This window comes from Felis catus, chromosome C2 (genome assembly GCF_018350175.1).
Source record: "Felis catus isolate Fca126 chromosome C2, F.catus_Fca126_mat1.0, whole genome shotgun sequence".
Taxonomy (NCBI): Eukaryota; Metazoa; Chordata; class Mammalia; order Carnivora; family Felidae; genus Felis; species Felis catus.
This window is the reverse complement of record NC_058376.1, coordinates 93,641,765-93,663,239: the sequence shown is the minus strand read 5'-3', so window position 1 is coordinate 93,663,239 and position 21,475 is coordinate 93,641,765. Positions and strand designations below refer to the sequence as shown.

The window sequence follows — 21,475 nt, the reverse complement described above, 5'->3', positions numbered from 1 at the left end:
CATGGCAGACTGTAGTCATTAGATGAGGAGGAAAGCAGAGGGCAGGTGGTGGCATCTCTACCAGAGGGAATGGCACAGGCAGAGCTGGGGCGGTTCCACTGGTGAGCAGAGGTATTTGACTTAGGAGTGGGATCTCATCTTTGCAAGGAATCCTTAAGAAATGAACAGCCTTTCTGAAGATCCTCGCTTGCTTTATCTCTAAGCAGGAGGATTAAACTGGATAAAGTTGGCTTACCTTCCGCAGCGTGTTCTCGCAAAGCATTCTTCACATACAGTTTCTCTTTAACCCTCACCCCCCCCCCCCCTTAGAGTTAGGTTAGGTACTGTTACTATTCCCATGTTAAAGGTGAGGAAATTAAGGCTCAAAGCTGTTCGGTTGCCTAAGTTCACAAACCTAGAAAGTAACGGAGCGAGCATTTAGACCTGGGATCCTGGTTCCAGTCCCTGTGCTTGAGAAGGGAAGGCCCACTTGCCTCCCAGTTCCCCAGGTTGCACGGAGGAGAAGAGCTCCAACAGCTACAGTCTTTCGACCTGTGTGTGGTAAGTGCCAACAGATACTTCAGGAGGAGCGGCCTCTTCAGTAAAACAGATCTAGCAGGAAATCTTACAGCTAAGCTGTATGACAGCTTCTCTCCAATTCAGTAAACATCCCAGTGCTAACTTCTCACCACAGAATCAGAATGGCTTGTTTACTGGGACGTTGCAGATAAGAAACCAGAGCTGGGTGGCAAGTGTGGAAGGACCTTCTTTATCAAACTGGTCCCGTGGGTTGTAAATCATTCCCTCCAGGAATGGTCTCCATAGTTTCCAAGAAAAGGCTTTTCTCAGAAAATACCAACTTGAGCATTTAGACTTAGGAGATTAAATCTCAATTAAGAAAGTAAAGAACATTACAGTTAAAAGATTTCTTTAATGAAAAAACATGTACACCATTTGTTTCCTTGAGACCACCCACATGTTGGGAAATAATTCATAGACAGTTCCATCAGGGTGTAGTTGGAACTCCTGAAGAGCTGGCAGTGTGTGGGTCGGGGCAGTCACCATGACAACAAGCTCCTCTTAAACCATCATTTAACTAAATCATCACTGGAGCAGTGAGAGACCTCTCCCTCAGTGGTCTCTTAGTACCAGACAGGGGCGCTCTTCTTACAGCCCTTTCATACTTGGTTGCTCCAAACCAGTTCTGTCTATGACTCCAGTTGCTAGTGCTCTTGCTACAGTCTTTAAAGAAATAAGGTAAGTAACTCACCAAGGGGAACATGCTTAAAATCTTTTTTTTTTTTTTTTTAGTTTTTTTTTTTTAATGTTAATTTATTTTTGAGAGAGAGAGACAGAGGGTGAGCTGGGGAAGGGGCAGAGAGAGGGAGACACAGAATCCGAAGCAGGCTCCAGGCTCTGAGCTGTCAGCACAGAGCCCGACGTGGGGCTCAAACTCACAAGCCGCAAGATCTTGACCTGAGCCAAAGTCAGACGCTTAACCAACGGAGCCACCCAGCCACCCCAGAACATGCTTAAAATCTTACAAAAGGCCTAGCAAAAGCAATGATGAATCTGGATAGTAGTAAGAAACAAAATTGGTTTTCTGGCACTTGATCCCTAGACAAAAGTATAATAAATAAGACATTGTAAAGTTTGAAAACGAGGGAGGAAAAATCTTAAGAAAAAGGCTAAATATCTGGGGCGCCTTGGTAGCTCAGTCGGTTAAGCGTCTGACTTCAGCTCAGGTTATGATCTTTTAAAAAAATTTTTTTTTAATGTCTATTTATTTTAGAGAGAGACAGAGTACAAGCTGGTGAGGGGCAGAGAGAGAGAGGGAGACACAGAATCCGAAGCAGGCTCCAGGCTCTGAGCTGTCGGTACAGAGCCTGATGCAGGGCTCAAACTCACAAACTGTGAGATCGTGACCTGAGCCAAAGTCAGACGCTTAACCAACTGACTGAGCAACCCAGATGCCCCCCAAAAAAATTTTGTAAAGGCTAAATATCAAGTGAACATTGGTAGTTGGTTCCCTTTTCTAAACCATGAGATCCTTTTACTGTCTTTGTTTGCCCAACACTAAATGCATGGCCAGAATACTTGTGTTCACTGATGGTATGTCCTATTTCTTGGTAATTGATAGAAGTTGATACACCAGGCTTTAAAAACACTCAACATTTGGAGGCGCCTGGGTGGCTCAGTTGGTTGAGCTTCCAAGCTTCAGCTCAGGTCATGATCTCACAGCGTGTGAGTTCGAGCCCCGCACCAGGCTCTGTGCTGACAGCTCAGAACCTGGAGCCTGCTTCGGATTCTGGGCTCGGGCTCTCTCTCTCTCTCTCTCTCTCTCTCTCTCTCAAAAATAAACATTTAAAAAATTTTTTTAAAAACACTCAACATTTGTAGATCCCCACTAACTCTGTACTGACAAGTGTTTCAGACAACGTTGAGAACATTGGAAATACTTTTTATTTTCTAGGGGATTTGTATTGATGGGCAAAAACGACAGCTTTACTAAGTTAGCCTGTAGCTAGGTTGAAAATGCTTATGATTATCACTTTTAATTGCTGTGTTTTAATAATATATTTGGAGTTGTTGGTGTAATAGCTTCCTTTTCCTGTGCAGTGCTATGTACCAGGCATATTTTAAGTGCTTTATCAATCCTCACTGCCATTCATACAAGAAAGATTCAGTTAATTTTACTTTCTTATTCATCAGCCAAATCTCTTACTGATTTGCTTGAGTTCCAGGTACTTTTTTTCCTATCTCAATTCATTGATTGTAATGTAAGCCATGAATTTTTATCTAATTTTAATGTGATCATCATTTTCTTTAAGTTTGAGGCTATCACTTTGATAAAAGAGCCTTGTGAGATCTCCCTTCCTCCAAGAGTTCTCTAAGTAGACTGGTAGTTTTCAGGTCCCTGTTATGGTAAGCCTCGTGGTGATTGTATTAGAGTTAACAAAGGGGAAGAAAATTTCCCAGGTCCTTAATGGAAAAAAAACAGATTGTCTTGTGTTTACTGTCTGTATGACCAGATGGACCACTGAATTACTTAAATGTTAATTTGTGATAAATTGGAGTGTGTAGAAAAAATTTTTTTTCAAGAAAACAATTAGGCACATACCTCCCACAAAACTAGGAGAAAATATTTGTAAGATGTATCTGGCCAAGGATTTATATCCAGATGATAAAAATAGCTCCTACAGGGGCACCTGGGTGGCTCAGTCAGTTAAGCGTTTGACTTCAGCTCAGGTCATGATCTCACGGTTCATGGGTTTGAACCCCGCATCAGGCTCTGTGCTAACAGCTCAGAGCCTGGAGCCTGCTTCAGATTCTGTATCTCCCTCTCTCTCTCTCTGCCCCTCCCCTGCTCTCACTCTGTGTCTCTCTTTCAAAAATAAATAAACATTTAAAAAAAAATTTTTTAAAGAAGAGCTCCTACAAATAACTAAAAGTAAGTAAATTAAAAACAGGCAAAAAGACTTGAACATACTCTTCACAAAAGAAGGTATATGAATGACCAATAAGCAGATGAAAATATAGGAAACATCGTTAGGCATCAGACAAATGCAAATGAGATAGCATTATCACCCATCAGAATGGCTAAAATATAAATTACCAATAATAACAAATGTTGATGAGGATGGGGTACAACCAGAACTCTCCTACTTTGCTGGCAGAAGGTAAGTGATGTAATCACTTGGGAAAACTATTTCTCATGAAGTGAAATGTAGATGTTCCTGTGACCCAGCACTTCTCCTAAGTATTTACTCCAGAAAAATAAAAACTTAAGTCCTCAAAGATTTGTACACAGATGCTCATAGCAGCCTTATTATATAAAAGCTCCAAACTGGGAAAAAAATGCAAATGTCCATCATAAAGAGAATGGATACATTGAGGTCTAGACAGGTGATGGAACACTACTGAATCCGTAACCTGGATGAAGCTTGTAGGCACAAGAGCGGGCATGAAGTGGGATGCCATTTATATGAACTTCTAGAGCAGGCCAAACTAAGTACAGAAACAAGTCAGAATAGCGTGTACTTCTTTTTATTTATTTGAAAGAGAAGGAGAAACAATCCCATGCAGGCTCTACCCCATCAGTGCAGAGTCCTATTTGGGGCTCGAACTCATGAACCATGAGATCATGCCCTGAGCCGGGATCAACAGTCAGATGCTTAACTGACTGAGCCACCCAGGGGCCCCAGAATAGGATGTACTTCTTGAAGGTGGAAGTAGGAGATCTTAATGGGGTAGTGTTATATGGTGCATGCAACTGTCAAAAAATCATCCAACTGACACTTTGCATTGTATTGTTTCTACAACTTTTTAATTGTTTCCTTTCAGCAAATGTTAATTTGTTCTGTGGACCAAGATCTGGGGCTCTTTGTAAGAATTAAGTCATCTTCTAATTTACAGCCTAAATGCTTATTAAAATTTAGATGCGTATGTATTACTTAGGCCAGCTGCAATTCTAGTCGCTGAATTTTGTATTAGGTTTATTCAGAGTGGGTTAGAACACCTTCCTTTGTTGCTGTTGGATGAAATACAGATTGGGAGAAATAACCCGTCTACATCATTTTTGTTTTTATGGCGTAAAGCCAGGTCCACAAGGCCCCCAGCGTTATAGGATTATTCCTTTAGAAGACCACAGTGTTACAGATTAACTGACCAGGACTTTTTCGTTTTCCCTGGAAGGTATACAAGGGAGAAGAAGCAACATTCCAGATCTCAGGCCTCCAGACCAACACAGACTACAGGTTCCGCGTGTGCGTGTGCCGTCGCTGTGTAGACACCTCTCAGGAGCTAAGCGGAGCTTTCAGCCCCTCTGCGGCTTTTGTATTACAGCGAAGCGAGGTCATGCTCACAGGGGACACGGGGAGCATAGACGATCCCAGAATGAAGAGCATGATGCCTACTGACGAACAGTTTGCAGCCCTCATTGTGGTCGGCTTCGCAACTTTGTCTATTTTGTTTGCCTTTATATTACAGTACTTCTTAATGAAGTAAACAAACCCAACAAAACTAGAGGTATGAATTTAATTAATGCTACACATTTTAATACACACATTTATTCAGATACTCCCCTTTTTAAGCCCTTCTGTTCTTTGATTTATATACTTCTCTTGTTTTACAGATTTAGCTAGGAAAAAAAAATATCAGTGTTTTGGTGCACCTTTTTGAAATGCAAAACTAGGAAGAGACTAAACTGGATTTTTTTTTTTTTTAAAGAAAAGCAAACCGGATACCAAAAGCTAGCTTTCATATGTTTTCTTTTATCTTCAGATTTACCTTTATTCTGTTTTCACTGATGTCTTTTGCAAGCCTTTGGTTGTTTGTTTTTTTTTCTTCCATGTTACAGTTTAGTAATTTATATTCACCAGTCACTTCTTTTGTCTTGATCATCGATATCTGTGAACATGAATCACAGTGTGTGTAGTTACAGGTCTAGGATTCCAGTGTTGTCAGAGTATTAGCACACAACTACAACGGCAACAACAACGTACAGAAGATGTGTTCGCTCAGATAAGGCTGCCCTAAACAACCCTTTTGTCACTCAGTTGTTTAACTCATTTGAATCAAAATGTGTACTTTAATCTAAAATGTTTTAATGATCTGTATTTCTTCTGATTTTAACACTATGAGCTGCCTGTCTAAGAAATCAAGTAACCAAAATGCACCTATAAATTATGGAGCATTGTAGATTTTTACCCCATCGATTCATAGCAGTAATTTTAAGAGGGCATTGTGCAATAGTTAGTTGTTTCCTTGTTCAGCTGTTTTAAAAGCTGCTTTAACTTGTTTGTTTGTCTTTGTGTAGAACTACTTCTAATCTAATCACTAGAGTTATTATATTCTGTTATGTTTGACCAGAGTTATATGGCGAGAACTGGTGACTGTTTAGTGCCTCTGCCCATTGTCCATGATTCATACTAATTGTGAGCAGTCTTCTTACAGCTTGTTGTTTTGGAAAGATTTGCCTTTAGGCTGTTCTTTGAGGTATCAATGAAGTGATCGAATTTCAATACCTTGATTCAATGCACATCCTATTAATCTAACAGCAGATGAAAACTGGTAAAACCCAAACGAGAGTCATCTAAATTTGTAGTTCCTATTTTTGTGGGTTTGACCTGGCCATGTGTGGAGAGGGAATGATATTTGGTGGTGAGCACAGGGTGTTTGGGGGTGAAGGAGCCTAGATTCTCTCCCTGGATCTGTCACTAACTTGCTGCGTGACCTGAACACGTCACTTTACCTCTCTGTGCCTCAGTTTCCCGTGCATTAAAAATAAAATGAAATAAAATGAAATGGGGATTCTAATGTTTGTAAGTGCTTTGAGATCCTTGATCAACAGGTGCTATTGGAGTGCAAAGTGTTACTCTTGCATGTTTATTCTGAGTCATGAGATAATCAAGTTTAACCCAAAGTCATTGGATTATTTATATGAAGTCCATAATGTTCGCGTACCTCAGGGACATTTAAGAGTTGGAGGTGCAAATAAATATATTCCAAAAGGGTGCAACAGACACAGTGTATCCCCCTGCTTCTGTTTTTGTATATTTTTGCTACTTGGTTTTTCTTGATCATAGCGATTTTGTGCTTGGTCTATGTTGTCTTAAGATGCAGTATCCTGTACTAGCTTATAATATTCCCATACCAAAGTCATGGGGAAACCAACATTATTTTGTTTTTGGTTTATTTATACTATATTCTGCATACAGTACTTTAAATGCCAATTACAGTGCAATCTTTATTTATTGTAAAATTTTTTAAATGTACTTATGTACTAATTTCCCCTTGTAGCATGTTATTTTGTGTTTTATACTTTTGTAATTTTTAGGTCAGTCCTGTACCTTGGCAACATCTGTAGTATTATTATCAATCTTCTGACATTTTCTTGTGTTTTTAAAGAGAAGAGCATCTAGTGCATTAAATGCCAAAAAAAAAAAAAATCCATTATCAGTGATTGAAACGTTTACATGTACCCAAAAAACCATAATCATCTCTTGAAAGAAAGTGCTGAGATCAATGAATTACTCTGTGTGCCTATATTGATGTAGTAAGTACTAGAGAGTTTTGTATTTTGTTATTGACTGTAATAATTAGTTTAATTAGCCTTGCAAAGTGATGGCATCAAGGTAAATATATTTTTGCCAAAGTTCTGGCCTTCCAAAACTCAGCCCTCTGCTTAAGTATGTATTATGACCCACTCTACCGTGGCATCTGCGTTTCCGGAGACCATTGCTTAAAACACACCTTCTCCCCCCAAAACACCTGCATGAAATGAAGAGTTAAGTGTGTCCAAAAACCCTGTTTGTCGGGTGGGGGGGGGGGGTCCCTTTTTGGAAACACTTCAGAACTGCTGCTATAAAGAAATTCTCTGAATTGGTTGAAATGTTTTAAATGAAAGAATACTTAAGGCCAAGACTGCTACGAGTACTTTATCTTTTTGGAGATTGTCATCCTGTTGAGCCACCAGAAAGCTGAAGTGGGTGAAATACCAGCTGGCGGCACTTTATTTTATTGTTTTTCGTGATTTGGTGTCCATTATAAACCCGTCAGTCCAAAAATTATTACTCCATCTGGCTCTGTTTTCTATCACAAATACGTATTTGTGACATCAGTATATAACTATATGTGTATCGCCGTTACACACGAACAATAAAATAAAGTGTTATATCGACCTTATTTCTCTTGCCCTTTTGCAATACGTAGGAATGAGTGAGTGGCCGATTCCCGATGCTCTGTATGTCAGATTCCTCCCTGGCACAAGAAATTCCAGTCATGTAATGCAAACTGCCCTTTGTCCTCAAAGAAACTGTTTAAAGAGAAAACTTTTTTAAAAGATTTTTTTCATATTATCTGCCTTGTTCTTATCAACTTGAAATTGTTGGCATTTTCTAACTGTGTTTTGTTGGCTACAGTAAATCAGTATTCCTGTCAAAATTGAAAAGTGCCCTAATTGAATGTGTTTGAATGTTATCCTTGCACAGTTCTTTAAATTGAAAGACAAAATGTTTTACCTCACTGTTGGACATACATTCCAAGGTTTTCAACTCTAGGAGAAAAAAAAAAATAATCATGTTTTCCTGTATTGTAAATTTTAGACTATTTCATACACATTGTATTAAAACTGCCATATCAATTTTAATGTATAGATTTTGCAAATACTATGCTATATGTAATACCTAACTGTATCTGTAGTGTATATGTAATATATTTATGCCCAATAAATGTTTTAATTCTTTCTGACGTAAGTAGGGTTTTTCTGCCATGAATAGGATTGCTTTTGTTGTTGTTGTTACTTTTTAAAAACTTAAACCACATCCCCAAAGTTGCACAAATGCCTTTCGAGGCCACCCAGGTGGCATCCAAAAGAGCAGTTGCACCCGAGGTCCTGCAAGATCACAGGCCATAATCACATGTGCTAATGTCTCAAAAGAAGCTAACGATTCAGATTTCCCTGTATGGGACAGCTAAAATGTGATTATGGACAATACAGGCCCGGGGGCTGCCAGTTAATTCTTTGTCAGAGTCTGCGTCCCTTACCTGTTATCCAAATGCCAAACCTTAGGGGCCCAGGTCTATCTCCGTAGGCACGGAGACCCAGAATGCTCTCTCTCCAAGACGAACTCCCAGGGTTTTGACTTCCATCTTCCCTCCCCTGGCTCTCATTCAACAACAACAACAGCAATAAAGCACAGTGCCCCTGCTATGGCCGTGGTTTCCTTATGTTCAGATGGTTTTGCTAGGAATCGCTAGTATCTTTCTCATTTCTGGAGGAAAAAAAAATGTACAGAAAAACTTTTTAGAAGAAAATAAGCTCTGCGTTATAAAGCGTGATGGCCATTCCTGTGAGTAAAGGTGACAAAGTGGACACGTCAGAGTTTGCATGCTCCTAACACTCCACTGAAAATCTAGTAAAGATTTGTTGTTGTTGTCGTTATTGTTACTGTTGTTGAATCCCAACTCCCCTCAACACTGGGAAGAATGGGAAAGCACTTGCTAGCACCAGAATTTTGGAATTCTAATTTCTCAAGGAGAGGAATGAGCATCACCTCAATTCACATGCAGAATACGCTGAAGGCTCAAAAATTGACAGAAACATGTCCTTTTGAAGTGATGATGAACAGGGAAAGGAACCTAAAATACTACTAGTTGAAACCTGTTTCAAATGCCATTGGATCCATAAAATTCCTCCCGTGTTGTGTTTCCAGTTGGACAGCTGCAACCCTGCAGAAGCCTGTATGTTTCTCCTCAAAAGGTAAAATAGAAATCCCTAGCCTGGGAGACACAATCCACAGCTGAGAGTAAAGTTGTGTGTACCATATCAGAAATGGGATTCAGTGAACATATGCATACAGGAGAATATTAAGCGTGTTACCTAGAGAGCCTCATAGCCCAAAAAGAAAGATCTAAAGATGGTCAATGAAATGGCTCAGCCAGAGCATCCTTGGGTGGTTCTTCTCAGCCTGGGCTGCACAGTAATATCACCTGCGGTGCTTTTCAAAACCCCTACACCCACATCATACTTTGGACCAATAAAATGTGTATTTCCGGAGCGCTGGTGATTTTTTTTTTAATGTTTATTCATTTTTTGAGTGAGTGGGGGAGGGGCAGGGAGAGAGGGAGACACAGAATCCGGTGCAGGCTCCAGGCTCTGAACTGACAGCACAGAGCCCGACATGGGGCTCGAACTCACAGACCATAAGATCATGACCCGAGCCAAAGTTGGATACCCAACCGACTGAGCCACCCAGGCGCCCCAGCATCGGTGACTTTTAAAGCCCCACAGGTGTTTCCTCTGTGCAGCCAGGATTGAGAACCACTGCCCCGAGGTGAAACACTCACTCAACAATCCCCTGTCAGCTTTTGAGTCCTCCAGCTTAATGAAGAATGACCTGACATCTGATGAAAGCTGCTAACATGAAAAGCCAAAGCCAACAACGTGGAAGAATCAGAGACTAAGGGAGAAGCAACTTCAGGAAACAATTGTTTATCTCCCGAGAGATGAGAGGAAATAAATCCTCTTTAGACTGAGGACAGAATGCTATTGAAAAGGGCGCTTAACGAACGTGGAAATGCTCTCGGAAATGAAAAATTCAGAAGGGTTAGAAGCTGCAATTAAGAGAATAACCCCAAAATAAAACAAATGAAAATATAAAAGATTAGGATCAGACCAGAACATAAAATATCCAAGTAGTAGGGACTTGAGAAAGAACAGAGAAAATGGAGAAGAAATCATGAAACACCGTGTTTCCAGAAGGAAAGGGCAGGAGGGTGCTCAGCACGATGAGTGGAAATAAACCTCCCCCAAGGCACACCGTCCTGAAATTTCAAAACACTAGGACCAAGGGAAGCTCCCAAAAATGTAGAAGGTCACATAGAAGGATTAGAAATCAGAATAGCTTTATACTGCTTGCTAGCAACACTGGAAGCTAGAAATCAGTGACGCAAGTACGTCAAGATTTGAAAGATGAAGATTTCCCACCTGCTTACTCTTGGCCAAGTGTGAAGGATCATGAAGACATTTTTAGAAATGTGAGATCTCACAAATTTGCCTCCCATGCTCCCATTCTCGGAAGCTATTAGAGGATATGCTCTCCCATATTTGCCATACAGGCAAATAAAACAAGAAAGAAGAATCCATGGGATTCTGCCCCCAGTGCTTTTCATGCAGAAGTTGACTATCCAGCCCTTTGCCCCAAAAGAATTTATGTAATTTTCACTGTATCTTCCTCCTACCCCCACCCGGCCAACATGTTTGCATGACCTACCCCCAAAACGGGTGCAAATGACCCTTTTAAACCTCTCAAGATATCTTACCTTGTGCTAATTAAAAGTAACAATTAGATCTGTGTGCAGCTACCCTTTATTCAGAGTGACGACCAAAAAAAAAAGTTTCCGCCTCTACTGCTGGACTGGAGGGAGGGAATATATGTTTGGGACAGCAAGTCTCATCACCTCTGCAGCATTTGGCAGTGATGTAATCCATAAGACCTGTTGCTCCAAACCATAGTCTTTTGCATGGGTGTGTTATTTTTAATGCAATATTTTCATTTTAATTGAAGTCGTCAATTTATCGTTTAAAATGTGGAAATTTAAGGGCGCCTGGGTGGCTCAGTCGGTTAAACGTCTGATTTAGGCTCAGGTCATGATCTCATGGTTTGTGGGTTCAAGCCCCATGTCGGGCTCTGTACTGACAGCTCAGAGCCTGGAGCCTGCTTCGGATTCTGTGTCTCCCTCTCTCTGCCCTTCCCCCACTCACGCTCTCTCTCTCTCTCAACAATAAACATTTAAATGTTTTTAATGTGGAAATTTCATACAAAATACTGAATTCCAGATTCTACTAAAATTTGAAAGACCTGGCAACTGTAGGTCTTATTCTAGAATGATGCTCAACAAAGGTGAATAATGGCTGTCCTTGTTGGTTGGGGCATTTGCTGTGCAGCTGACCACATTTCTCACCAAATTCTTGATAAGAATATGGATGATCTTGTCTCTTCCAATAGAAGAATATCACCTTTTACTCATCTCTGACAAAAGTGAGTAAACGGTATGTGGGGCGGGGGAAGAGACAAGATTTCCAAGAATTTGATGGAGAACGTCTGTATATATTTGCTTCTCCATCAAAGCAACAAAAACAGTGGCAACAAGAAAAATGCCAACAAGTTTTCCAGAACTCTGGAAATTAAAGCCTTGTAACAATCTGAACCTTGATAAGAACAGCAGGCTTTGTGTTTTTTTATCGCAATCTACTCTTCTCCCCAGCTCCACAGTAGCCTTGAAAATGAGCCCTGCGGCCACCAGAGGGAGCATACTGGGTTTGGAGCATCTCAGAATATCTCCTCCCCAGATCAGTGTCACTATTTAACTTGACTCGGAGCTCGCTTTATGGGAAAAACCTTATATCCAGGGCATTTGTTGAAAAATAATCAGTGTAATCATGTAACACTGTCGCTGCTTGAGGCTGCAGTACCAGTTGGGGCAAACAAGAGCCTGGTCAAAAACTTCCAAGACCTGGGGACGGAGATATCCAAGGGGGCGGTTAAAGCTTGTGACGTGGTCCTGAGCATCTAGAAGGCCATGTACATGTACAGGGCTATGAGTGCGCCAAGGAAGGACCTGAGAAGTCCTCAGTCTCACTTCTGCCTGATCACAAGGCCCTGTGCAAGCAAGGAATGAAGGCCAGGGTGGAACTGCGAACTCTCTGCCTGTGGAAGGCATGCTCCAATATACAGAGCCCCGTGAAGAAGAGTGGAAAACTTGCTGGTTCAAGGCACTGAAGGAAATCTGTGAGTAGCTGTTAACTGACATCAAATGGAACAGAGATAATCGTGGCCAGAAGTCTGAAAGGATAGAACCTGAATTTGTAACTCAGATTTGCCCTAATAAGAAATGGGGAGGTGATGATCAAAGAGGATTTTAGCCTTAACTATAATATTTTGGCCTTGTAGATGAAAGATGCATTTACATATTAGGAAATAAAAAATAATTTTATGGTTAACAAAACCATAAGAAATAAATTTCCATCCCCTTTTCCAAGTCAAAGGATACCTAAAGGATGCTTCTTAGTTTTTTTTCCCCCTTAGGACTGAAGGCACAGATTTTTTGTTTTCTATCCAAACAGGTTCTACAAGAAACATGTTCAATTCACATTAACAAAATTTCTTGCACATATGAGCTATTGAACGCTGTAGATTTTCCACTATAGCATTGTTTCCCAAAGTGGGGAAATATACAAGATAACTATAAAGGGTACATGGCTTGACATCTTTAAATTATGTAGTTTTGTCATCTGTACTAGGAAAAATTGTATCCAGCATATCAAAGAAAACCAGATAAGATTAAAGTGGATATTTAAGAAAAGGAATATGGTAAGTAAATAATGGCGCAGGTGCTACTCAGATATGGCAGAAATCACGGGAATGATGAGCAAATGGATGAAGTTTGAGAACAGTGGGCCACAGAATGCAGTGTCCTAAATAACACATGGATCTATGCGAGGCAATACATTTCTAAGTTGTCATGTGCAAATACATTCTTTAATCATCATGTGAAAAGACTTGTGTTGTATTGTGGGGGGGGGGGGGAGTGGCGGGGTGGCGGGGCACGGGGGAATAGGGATAAAACTCAGGATCCACACAGAGTTGGAAATTGAATTGAATGAGATTTGTGTAACTGACCCCTACCAGCCTCAGTGATGTGCTCAAACCTTCCTATCCTGCTGTGCATATTTTCATGTTCGGCACTTATGAATATTAGCATAAATGAAAATTGGCTTCTCTGCAGTTAAGGTGCTTTTGCCCAAAGCCTGAAGGCTCTGTGGTGTTATTTTTGCAGAGCCTGAGCTAAGATGACATTTTGGTTTCCCCAGGCATGGGGAAGAAAAGAAAAGTATGATAGGCCTCTATTGTTTTGTCTGCCACTCCCTTCCAGGACAGTGGGCTAGAAACACCCTCTCCCACACTCAACCCCCTCCACTCTGTTCTCCACAAGTTGCTGGATTCCTCTAAAACCACTACCCAGACTTCACTACATTATTCTAGGGATGGCCTAGCCATCTGGGATTGAGACTCAAGGTGGTCTTGCTCTAATGGCTGGACCTCTAAGATGAAAAGCTTGAAAATCTTGAGCAGCTGTTTTTCTCCGTGTAGATAAAGCCAGTGAGACAGAACAATGAAGCTGGTAAGAGGAGAGAAAAAAGGGCAATGATGCAATAGAAAGTCCCTAGTTAAGGCCCAATTTATTCTGTCCTTACGTTCACTGACCCCTTTTACAGTTTCCTTGTGACCCTTTGTGTTCAAGCTAATTGGACTTGAATTTCTGACACCAGGGACTAGAACATGCCCAACAAAGACAGAAAGCACTTAAAACCATTTCATATTGCAAAGGGGCCTATTTAGAGTAGAATATTCAATGTATAAAATGCACAACCACAAATATTTTTATGCTGGGAATTCATGCAGAGTTTTGTTTCTGTTTGTTTGTTTTTACCTTTCAAGCAGTATACACTGAACTTAGAAAAGCTATAGATATTTTTTTAATGTTATTTACTTATTTTGAGAGAGAGAGCATGAGTGGGTGACGGGTAGAGAGAGAGGAAAAGAGAATCCCAAGCAGGCTCCGTGCTGTCAGCTCAGAGCTCAGATCCCACGAACCGTGAGATCATGACCTGAGCCAAAAATCAAGAATTGGACCCTTAATCTATTGAGCTACCCAGGTACCCCCCAAACTACAGTTTTTTAAAAATCAAAACCAAAATAAAATGGTGCTGAATGTGAGCATTTATTAGTGAGCACTTGCAACATGCTGAACACCTGACATGTATTATCTGACTTCTGACTCACCGCCCTTTGAGGTGAGTGTAGCTATCACCCTTGAAGCACAGGCATATAAGTCAGTATCGATGGAGGATTCAAGCCTGGCTCTAATTTCTGAGGCCAGTTTAGTCTAACTCTGCATTGTGCTGCCTGGCAAGAACGCTTCAAGATCTCTTCTGCTATTGTATTTAAATGATATGAACAACAATGGTACTAGCATTGGATCTTATCTCATAAATGTTGTGATGTTAAAATAAGATTTAAACAAATATTAAACCACAGCAGCTTTGACCTTCAGTCTCTAGTCCTTTTTTTTTTTTTTTTTTAAAGTCTGTCCCTTTACTGCCATCCTCTCCCCTCCTGAGAAAAGAAAAGGGACCAGGTATATTTTATCCAACAGTCAGATGTGTGAGTCAGGGATGATTGTCCTTATAAAGAACAAGCTCCCCTGCAATGAGTGAGAATGCGGAGTTCTGAGCTTGGCTTTCCTCCAATGTAAGGCAACTTGAACATAGTCTCAAGTCCTAACTTTATGATTCTATGAAGACTGGACTCCTTGAGGTAGATGGCTTTCTGTCCAAACTACAATCCCTTGAATGATAGAATCAGAGAACAGTCTGCTAGTTCCTTCTCATATGTGCAGCCTCCACCTTTGACTGAGCAAATTGGCACCAAGCACTATAAACTTCTAAAATTTGGATCACAACACTGCCCGGAAGGTTGTCCAGCCAACTCCAGGACTGCCGCTCTGGGAACACACCATGTTTCTCCAAAGCTTATTTCAGATGCTGCCACACAGGTGTTAGGGACTAAAAAATAGCATAGAAGAGAGTACACATGTGGTACTAAGGGTGTGAAGAGAAAGGGAATGCAGGAATGGGTTCTGAAGGTTGTTTTGCAGTTTAACACACATCATCTCATCATGACTTTGGGGCAAGAGTCTGCATGGCTTAGCTGGTTGCCAACAGTGTGGGAGGGCCAAGGGAGTCTGCTGAGGCATCCCATGAATTCTTGCTAGGGTTCTCCAGAGGGGGCCTCATCTCCAGGAAATGGACCAGTTCACCCCCCCCCCGCCCCCCTCTCCCCGTGTCTGCCCCCCTGAGGTCTTCAGCCTTGCAATAATGTCAAGCCCTTCAAAACCAAGCCCTGGGATTTTCTTTCCCTCTGTCATCAAAGCAATTTTATCACAAGCATCTTGTAAGCATCTTTCCGGATTGGTTTATTTAGCTTGTGTACTTAGATTTGCAGCCATTTGTTAGGAGGAAATACAGTATTTTTAAAAAATATATACAAATTTATGTAACCTAGGGATGCATGAGGTGGTAACTGTAAAAAGAAACCTACAAGCTAGAAAGGAAAAGATTGATACATTTAACTAATCAAAACTAGAGGAAAGAATTGCAAAACATCACTGATAAATGGTGACTATCCCTAATGTACACAAGGTCCTATACATTATACAAAAACAATCCAATTTAAAAAAAATAGACAAAGCAAATAAATGGACAGTTTATAGAAGATATGTAAATTGCAACTGTCATGGGGAACAATGTTCAACCTTGTTACATGTTAGGAAAATTAAAATTGAAGCAATGAAAAATATTTGACAGTTGGGAAGAAATTCAAAAGGTTATCCCATGCAGGAGAAAGTATGGGGGAACAATCACATCTCTCTCTGGGATGAGAGATGTAAACTGCTATAACATTTTTGGAAGGTAATCTAGAAACGTTAACATTTAACATACATACACTTGACTAAGCAACCATATATTTAAAAGTCTAAAGAAATAAAATGAATATGTATGTAAGTATGTGAAAGGGTGTTTATTTTAGCACTGCTTATTACAGGAAAAAAAGCAATTTAAATATTCCTCAACAGAGCAATGCATTCATATTATGGACTGCCTTTGACCTATTAAAAATGAGTTAACATCTCAAGAAAAGATCACTATCCCTTATGACAACTATAGATGCAAAAATCCTCAACAAAATACTGGCAAACAGAATCCAGTCACATATAAAAAGAAATATAAGCCATTGACAAGGAATACAAGATGGGATCAACCATCTTGATATGACAATCAACCAATGTACAACATCATATTAATAGAATAAAAGATAAAGCAATATGATCATCTCAATAGACAATTAAGAAGCATTTGACAAAATCCAACAGTCTTTTATGACAAAAAACACTCAATAAACTGGGAATAGATGGGGACTCTCCTCAACCTGATAAAAAGGATCTATGAAAAGCCCATAAACTTCATGCTTAATGGTAAAAAACAAAGCTCTAGGGGCGCTTGGGTGGCTCAGTCGGTTAAGCGTCTGACTTCGGCTCAGGTCATGATCTCCCGGTTTGTGGGTTCGAGCCCTGTGTCAGGCTCTGTGCTGACAGCTCAGAGCCTGTAGCCTGCTTCGGATTCTGTGTCTCCCTCTCTCTCTGCCCACCCCCCCCCACTTGTGCTCTGTCTGTCTCTGTCTTTCAATAATAAATAAATGTTAAAAAAATTAAAAAAAAAAAAACCTGAAAGCTTTACCCCTAAAATCAGGAACAAATCAAGGATGTTCATTCTTGCTACTTCTAGTCAACATTGTACTGAAGGTTCTAACTAGGATAATTAGGCAGGAAAAAGTAGTAAAAGGAAGAAATAAAACTATATTTGCAGTTGACATTATCTTGTACATAGAAAATCCTAAGGAATCCAGTGGGGGGAGGGAACTAGTAACACTCATTAACCAGTTCATCAAGGCTGCAGGATATAATATCAATAAACAAAAGTCAATTACATATGTATACACTAGCAATGTCCCTCTCAAAAAAGTATAACTAAAAAAACAATTCCAGGGATGCCTGGGTGGTTCAGTCAGGTAAGCCTCCAACTCTTTATCTTAGCTCAGGTCATGATCTCACAGTTGTGAGCCCCTGCATCGGGCTCTGCACTGAAAGAGTGGAGACTGCTCGGGATTCTCTCTCTCCCTCTCTCCCTGTCCCTCCCCTTCTCACACTCACACACATACACACACTCAAAATAAACTTAAAAAATAGAAATAAATTTAAAAAAAAATAATCCCACTTAAGATAGCACCAAAAAGAATAAAATACTTATGAATAAATTTAACACAAGAGTGCAAGACTTGTACACTGAAAACCACAAAATATTGTTAAAAGAACTAAATCCCAAAAGATAACCCGCGTTCATGGGTTGAAAATCTTAAAAGTGTCAAAATGCCAAAACTTCCCAAACTGATCTAGAGATTCAAAACAATCCCTATCAAAACTCCACATGCCTTTTTTTTTTTTTTTAATTTGAGAGAGAGAGAGAGAGAGAGAGAGAGAGCACATGTAAGCAGGGGAGAGAGACAGAGGCAGAGAGAATCTTAAACAGGCTCCATGCTCAACACAGAGCACGATGAGGGGCCTGATCCCATGACCCTGGGATCACGACCTGAGCTGAAATCAAGAGTTGGGTGCTCAGCTGACTGAGCCACCCAGATGCTCCTTTTTTATTTTTAATACAAAATTGACAATATATTAAAATCCATACAGAAGTTCAGGAACTCAGGTTAGCCAAAAAAATCTTGAAAAAGAACAACAAAGTTGGAGATCTCATGGGATCCCTGGGTGACTTAGTCAATTAAGAATCCAATTCTTGATTTCAGCTCATGTCATGATCTCACAGTGGTGAGATCGAGACCCATGTTGGGCTCTGCACTGGGTGTAAAGTCAGTGTACTTAAGATTCTCCTTCTCCCTCTGCCCCCACCCCCCCACTTTGTTCTCTCTCTTTCTCTCTCTCAAAAAAAGAGAAAAAAGTTGGAGGTCTCACACTTCCTAATTTTAGAACTTATTGCAAACCTACAATAGTTAAAACAGTCTGATACTGGCATAAGGATAAACATATTGATAAATGAAATAGCACTGAGATTCCAAAACTAAAGCCAGATAACTATGGTCAACTGATTTTCAATAAGAGTACCAAGGTCACTCAATGGGGAAAGGACAGCATTTTAACAAATGGTGCTGAGAAAACAGGAAACACACAAACAAAAGAATAAACTTGGACCCCTACTTTATCCCATATACAAAAATAAACTTAAAATGGAACAAAAACCTAAAGATTTGTAATAGCTAAAGCTACAAAATATATAGAGGATAACATAGGGGTAAAGGTTTATGACCTTGGCTTAAGCAATTTCTTATATATGACACCACAAACACACGTGTATGCACACACACACACATGATAAATTAGACTTTATCAAAATGTTAGAACTTTTGTTCTTCAAGGATACCATCAAGAATGTAAACATAGGTGCTTGCTTCAGCAGCACATATACTAAAAATGAATGTAAAAATACAACCCCTAGAATGAAAGACCTAAATGTAAGACAGGAAGACATCAAAATCCTCGAGGAGAAAGCAGGCAAAAACCTCTTTGACTTTGGCCACAGCAACTTCTTACTCAACACGACTCCAGAGGCAAGGGAAATAAAAGCAAAAATGAACTATTGGTACTTCATCAAAATAAAAAGCTTCTGCACAGTGAAGGAAACAATCAGAAAAACTAAAAGGCAACCGACAGAATGGGAGAAGATATTTGCAAACAGCATATCAGATAAAGGGTTAGTATCCAAAATCTATAAAGAACTTATCAAACTCAAAACCCAAAAAACAAATAATCCAGTGAAGAAATGGGCAAAAGACATGAATAGACACTTCTCCAAAGAAGACATCCAGATGGCCAACCAACACATGAAAAAATGCTCAACATCACTCATCATCAGGGAAATACAAATCAAAACCACAATGAGATGCCACCTCACACCTGTCAGAATGGCTAACATGAACAACTCAGGCAACAACAGATGTTGGCGAGGATGTGGAGAAAGAAGAACCCTTTTGCACAGTTGGTGGGAAAACAAACTCAAAAAATTAAAACTAGAACTACCCTATGACCCAGCAATTGCACTACTAGGTATTTATCCAAGGGATACAGGTGTGCTGTTTCAAAGGGATACATGCACCCCAATGTTTATAGCAGCGCTATCAACAATAGCCAAAGTGTGGAAAGAGCCCAAATGTCCATCGATGGATGAATGGATAAAGAAGATGTGGTATATATATTATATATATATATATATATATATATATATATATACACACACACACACACACACACACAATGGAGTATTACTCAGCAATCAAAAAGAATGAAATCTTGCCATTTGCAACTGCGTGAATGGAGCTGGTGAGCCAAGCAAAATTAGAGAAAAACATATGACTTCACTCATATGAGGAATTTAAGATACTAAACAGATGAACATAAGGGAAGGGAAGCAAAAAGAATATAAAAACAGGGAGGGGGACAGAACATAAGAGACTCTTAAATATAGAGAACAGAGGGTTGCTGGAGGCGTTGTGGGAGGGGGGATGGGCTAAATGGGTAAGGGGCACTAAGGAATCTACTCCTGAAATCATTGTTGCACTATATGCTAACTCAGGTGTAAATTAAAAAAATAAAAATATAAAAATATAACCCCTAGAATGAATGAAAATATTTGCATATTATATATCTGATCAGGGACTAGTATCCAGAAAATATAAAGAACTATTACAACTCAATAGTAAGACAAATAACCCTGTTTAAAAAAAATCAACAGGGGCACCTGGGTGGCGCAGTCGGTTAAGCGTCCGACTTCAGCCAGGTCACGATCTCGCGGTCCGTGAGTTCGAGCCCCGCGTCGGGCTCTGGGCTGATGGCTCAGAGCCTGGAGCCTGTTTCCAATTCTGTGTCTCCCTCTCTCTCTGCCCCTCCCCCGTTCATGCTCTGTCTCCCTCTGTCCCAAAAATAAATAAACGTTGAAAAAAAATAAATAAATAATAAAAATTAAAAACATCAACAAAGGATTTGAATAAACATTTTTCCAAAGAAAATATACAAATGGCCAATAAGCACATGAAAAGGTGTTTGATATCAATAGTCATTAGGGAAATGTAAATCAAAACTATAATGAGAGCACTTTATACCCACTAGGATAGCCATAGACAAAACGACTATAACAAATATTGGCAAGGATGTGCAGACATTGGAAATCTCATACATTTTTGGTGGGAATGTAAAATGGTACAGCTGATTCGGAACACAGTTTAAGAATTCCTCAAAAAGTTAAACATAAAATTACCATATAACCCAACAATTTCACTCAAGAGAAATGATAACAAAGGTCTACATGAAACTTGTACACAAACGTTCATAGCAGCATTAGTGATAATAGCCACACGTCAATTGATGAATGAATGAACAAATATGGTATACCCATACAACGAAACATTTGGCCATAAAAAAGTACTGATACTACAAGATGAACTTTGAAAACGTTATGCTAAGAAAAGAATCCACACACAAAAGGCCACATATCATACGATTCCATGTATATGAAATGTCTAGAATGGGCAATGTAGGAAGACAAAAAGTAGATCAGTAGCTATGAGGGCTGAGGGGAGGACAAATAAGAAGTGACTGCTAATGGGTCCAGAGTTTCCTTTTAGGGTAATGAAAATATTCTAGAATGAGATAAGGTGATAGTTGCACAATCTTGTGAGTATACTAAAGACCACTGAATTATATACTTTAAACAAGTACATTTTATAGTATGCCAATTAGATCTTAATTTAAAAAATTTTTTAATGTTTATTTATTTTTGAGAGATAGAGAGAGTGCGAGTCGGGGAGGGGAAGAGACAGATGGAGACACAGAATCTGAAGCAGGCTCCAAGCTCTGAGCTGTCAGCACAGGGCCTAATGCGGGGCTCAAACTCATGAACTGTGAGATCATGACCTGAGCTGAAGCTGGACACTTAACCAACTGAGCCACCCAGGTGCCCCTAGATCTTAATTTTAAAGTAGGAAAAATAAATTTAACTATTCTTAATGACCTGGAAATATATCCCTGATTTATTATAAGATAAAATAAACACTAGCATAAGAAAATATAGAAGGTTTGTCAAACTCTTAATATTGATTACCTCAGTAAGACAAGTAAATATGTACATATAAATAAACCCATATACATGCAAACACAAATACATACATAAAAAGCAATTATAAAATCCTGGCACTTAGCAGGTTTGAGACCTTAAGCAAGTCATTCGTCCAACCTAGGCCTCAGTTTC

General features: G+C 39.8%; 1 protein-coding gene and 1 long non-coding RNA gene across 7 annotated transcripts in view; one reads left to right on the top strand and one right to left on the bottom strand.

The window, feature by feature from the left end:
- Positions 1-8,229, top strand: part of FNDC3B (fibronectin type III domain containing 3B) — a 361,319-nt gene extending 353,090 nt beyond the window's left edge. For all 6 annotated transcript variants that reach the window (XM_045037264.1, XM_045037263.1, XM_045037265.1 and 3 more), the window contains one exon: positions 4,675-8,229. In XM_045037264.1, coding sequence (XP_044893199.1) covers positions 4,675-4,986 — 312 coding nt within the window. In that variant the 3' untranslated portion in view covers positions 4,987-8,229. The remainder of the gene's footprint in view (positions 1-4,674) is intronic.
- A 62-nt stretch (positions 8,230-8,291) lies between these two features.
- The window catches only part of LOC123380027, a 49,964-nt gene continuing 36,780 nt past the window's right edge, over positions 8,292-21,475 (bottom strand). Inside the window, exon 3 of the long non-coding RNA XR_006585250.1 lies at positions 8,292-8,753. This is a non-coding gene — a long non-coding RNA (uncharacterized LOC123380027). The remainder of the gene's footprint in view (positions 8,754-21,475) is intronic.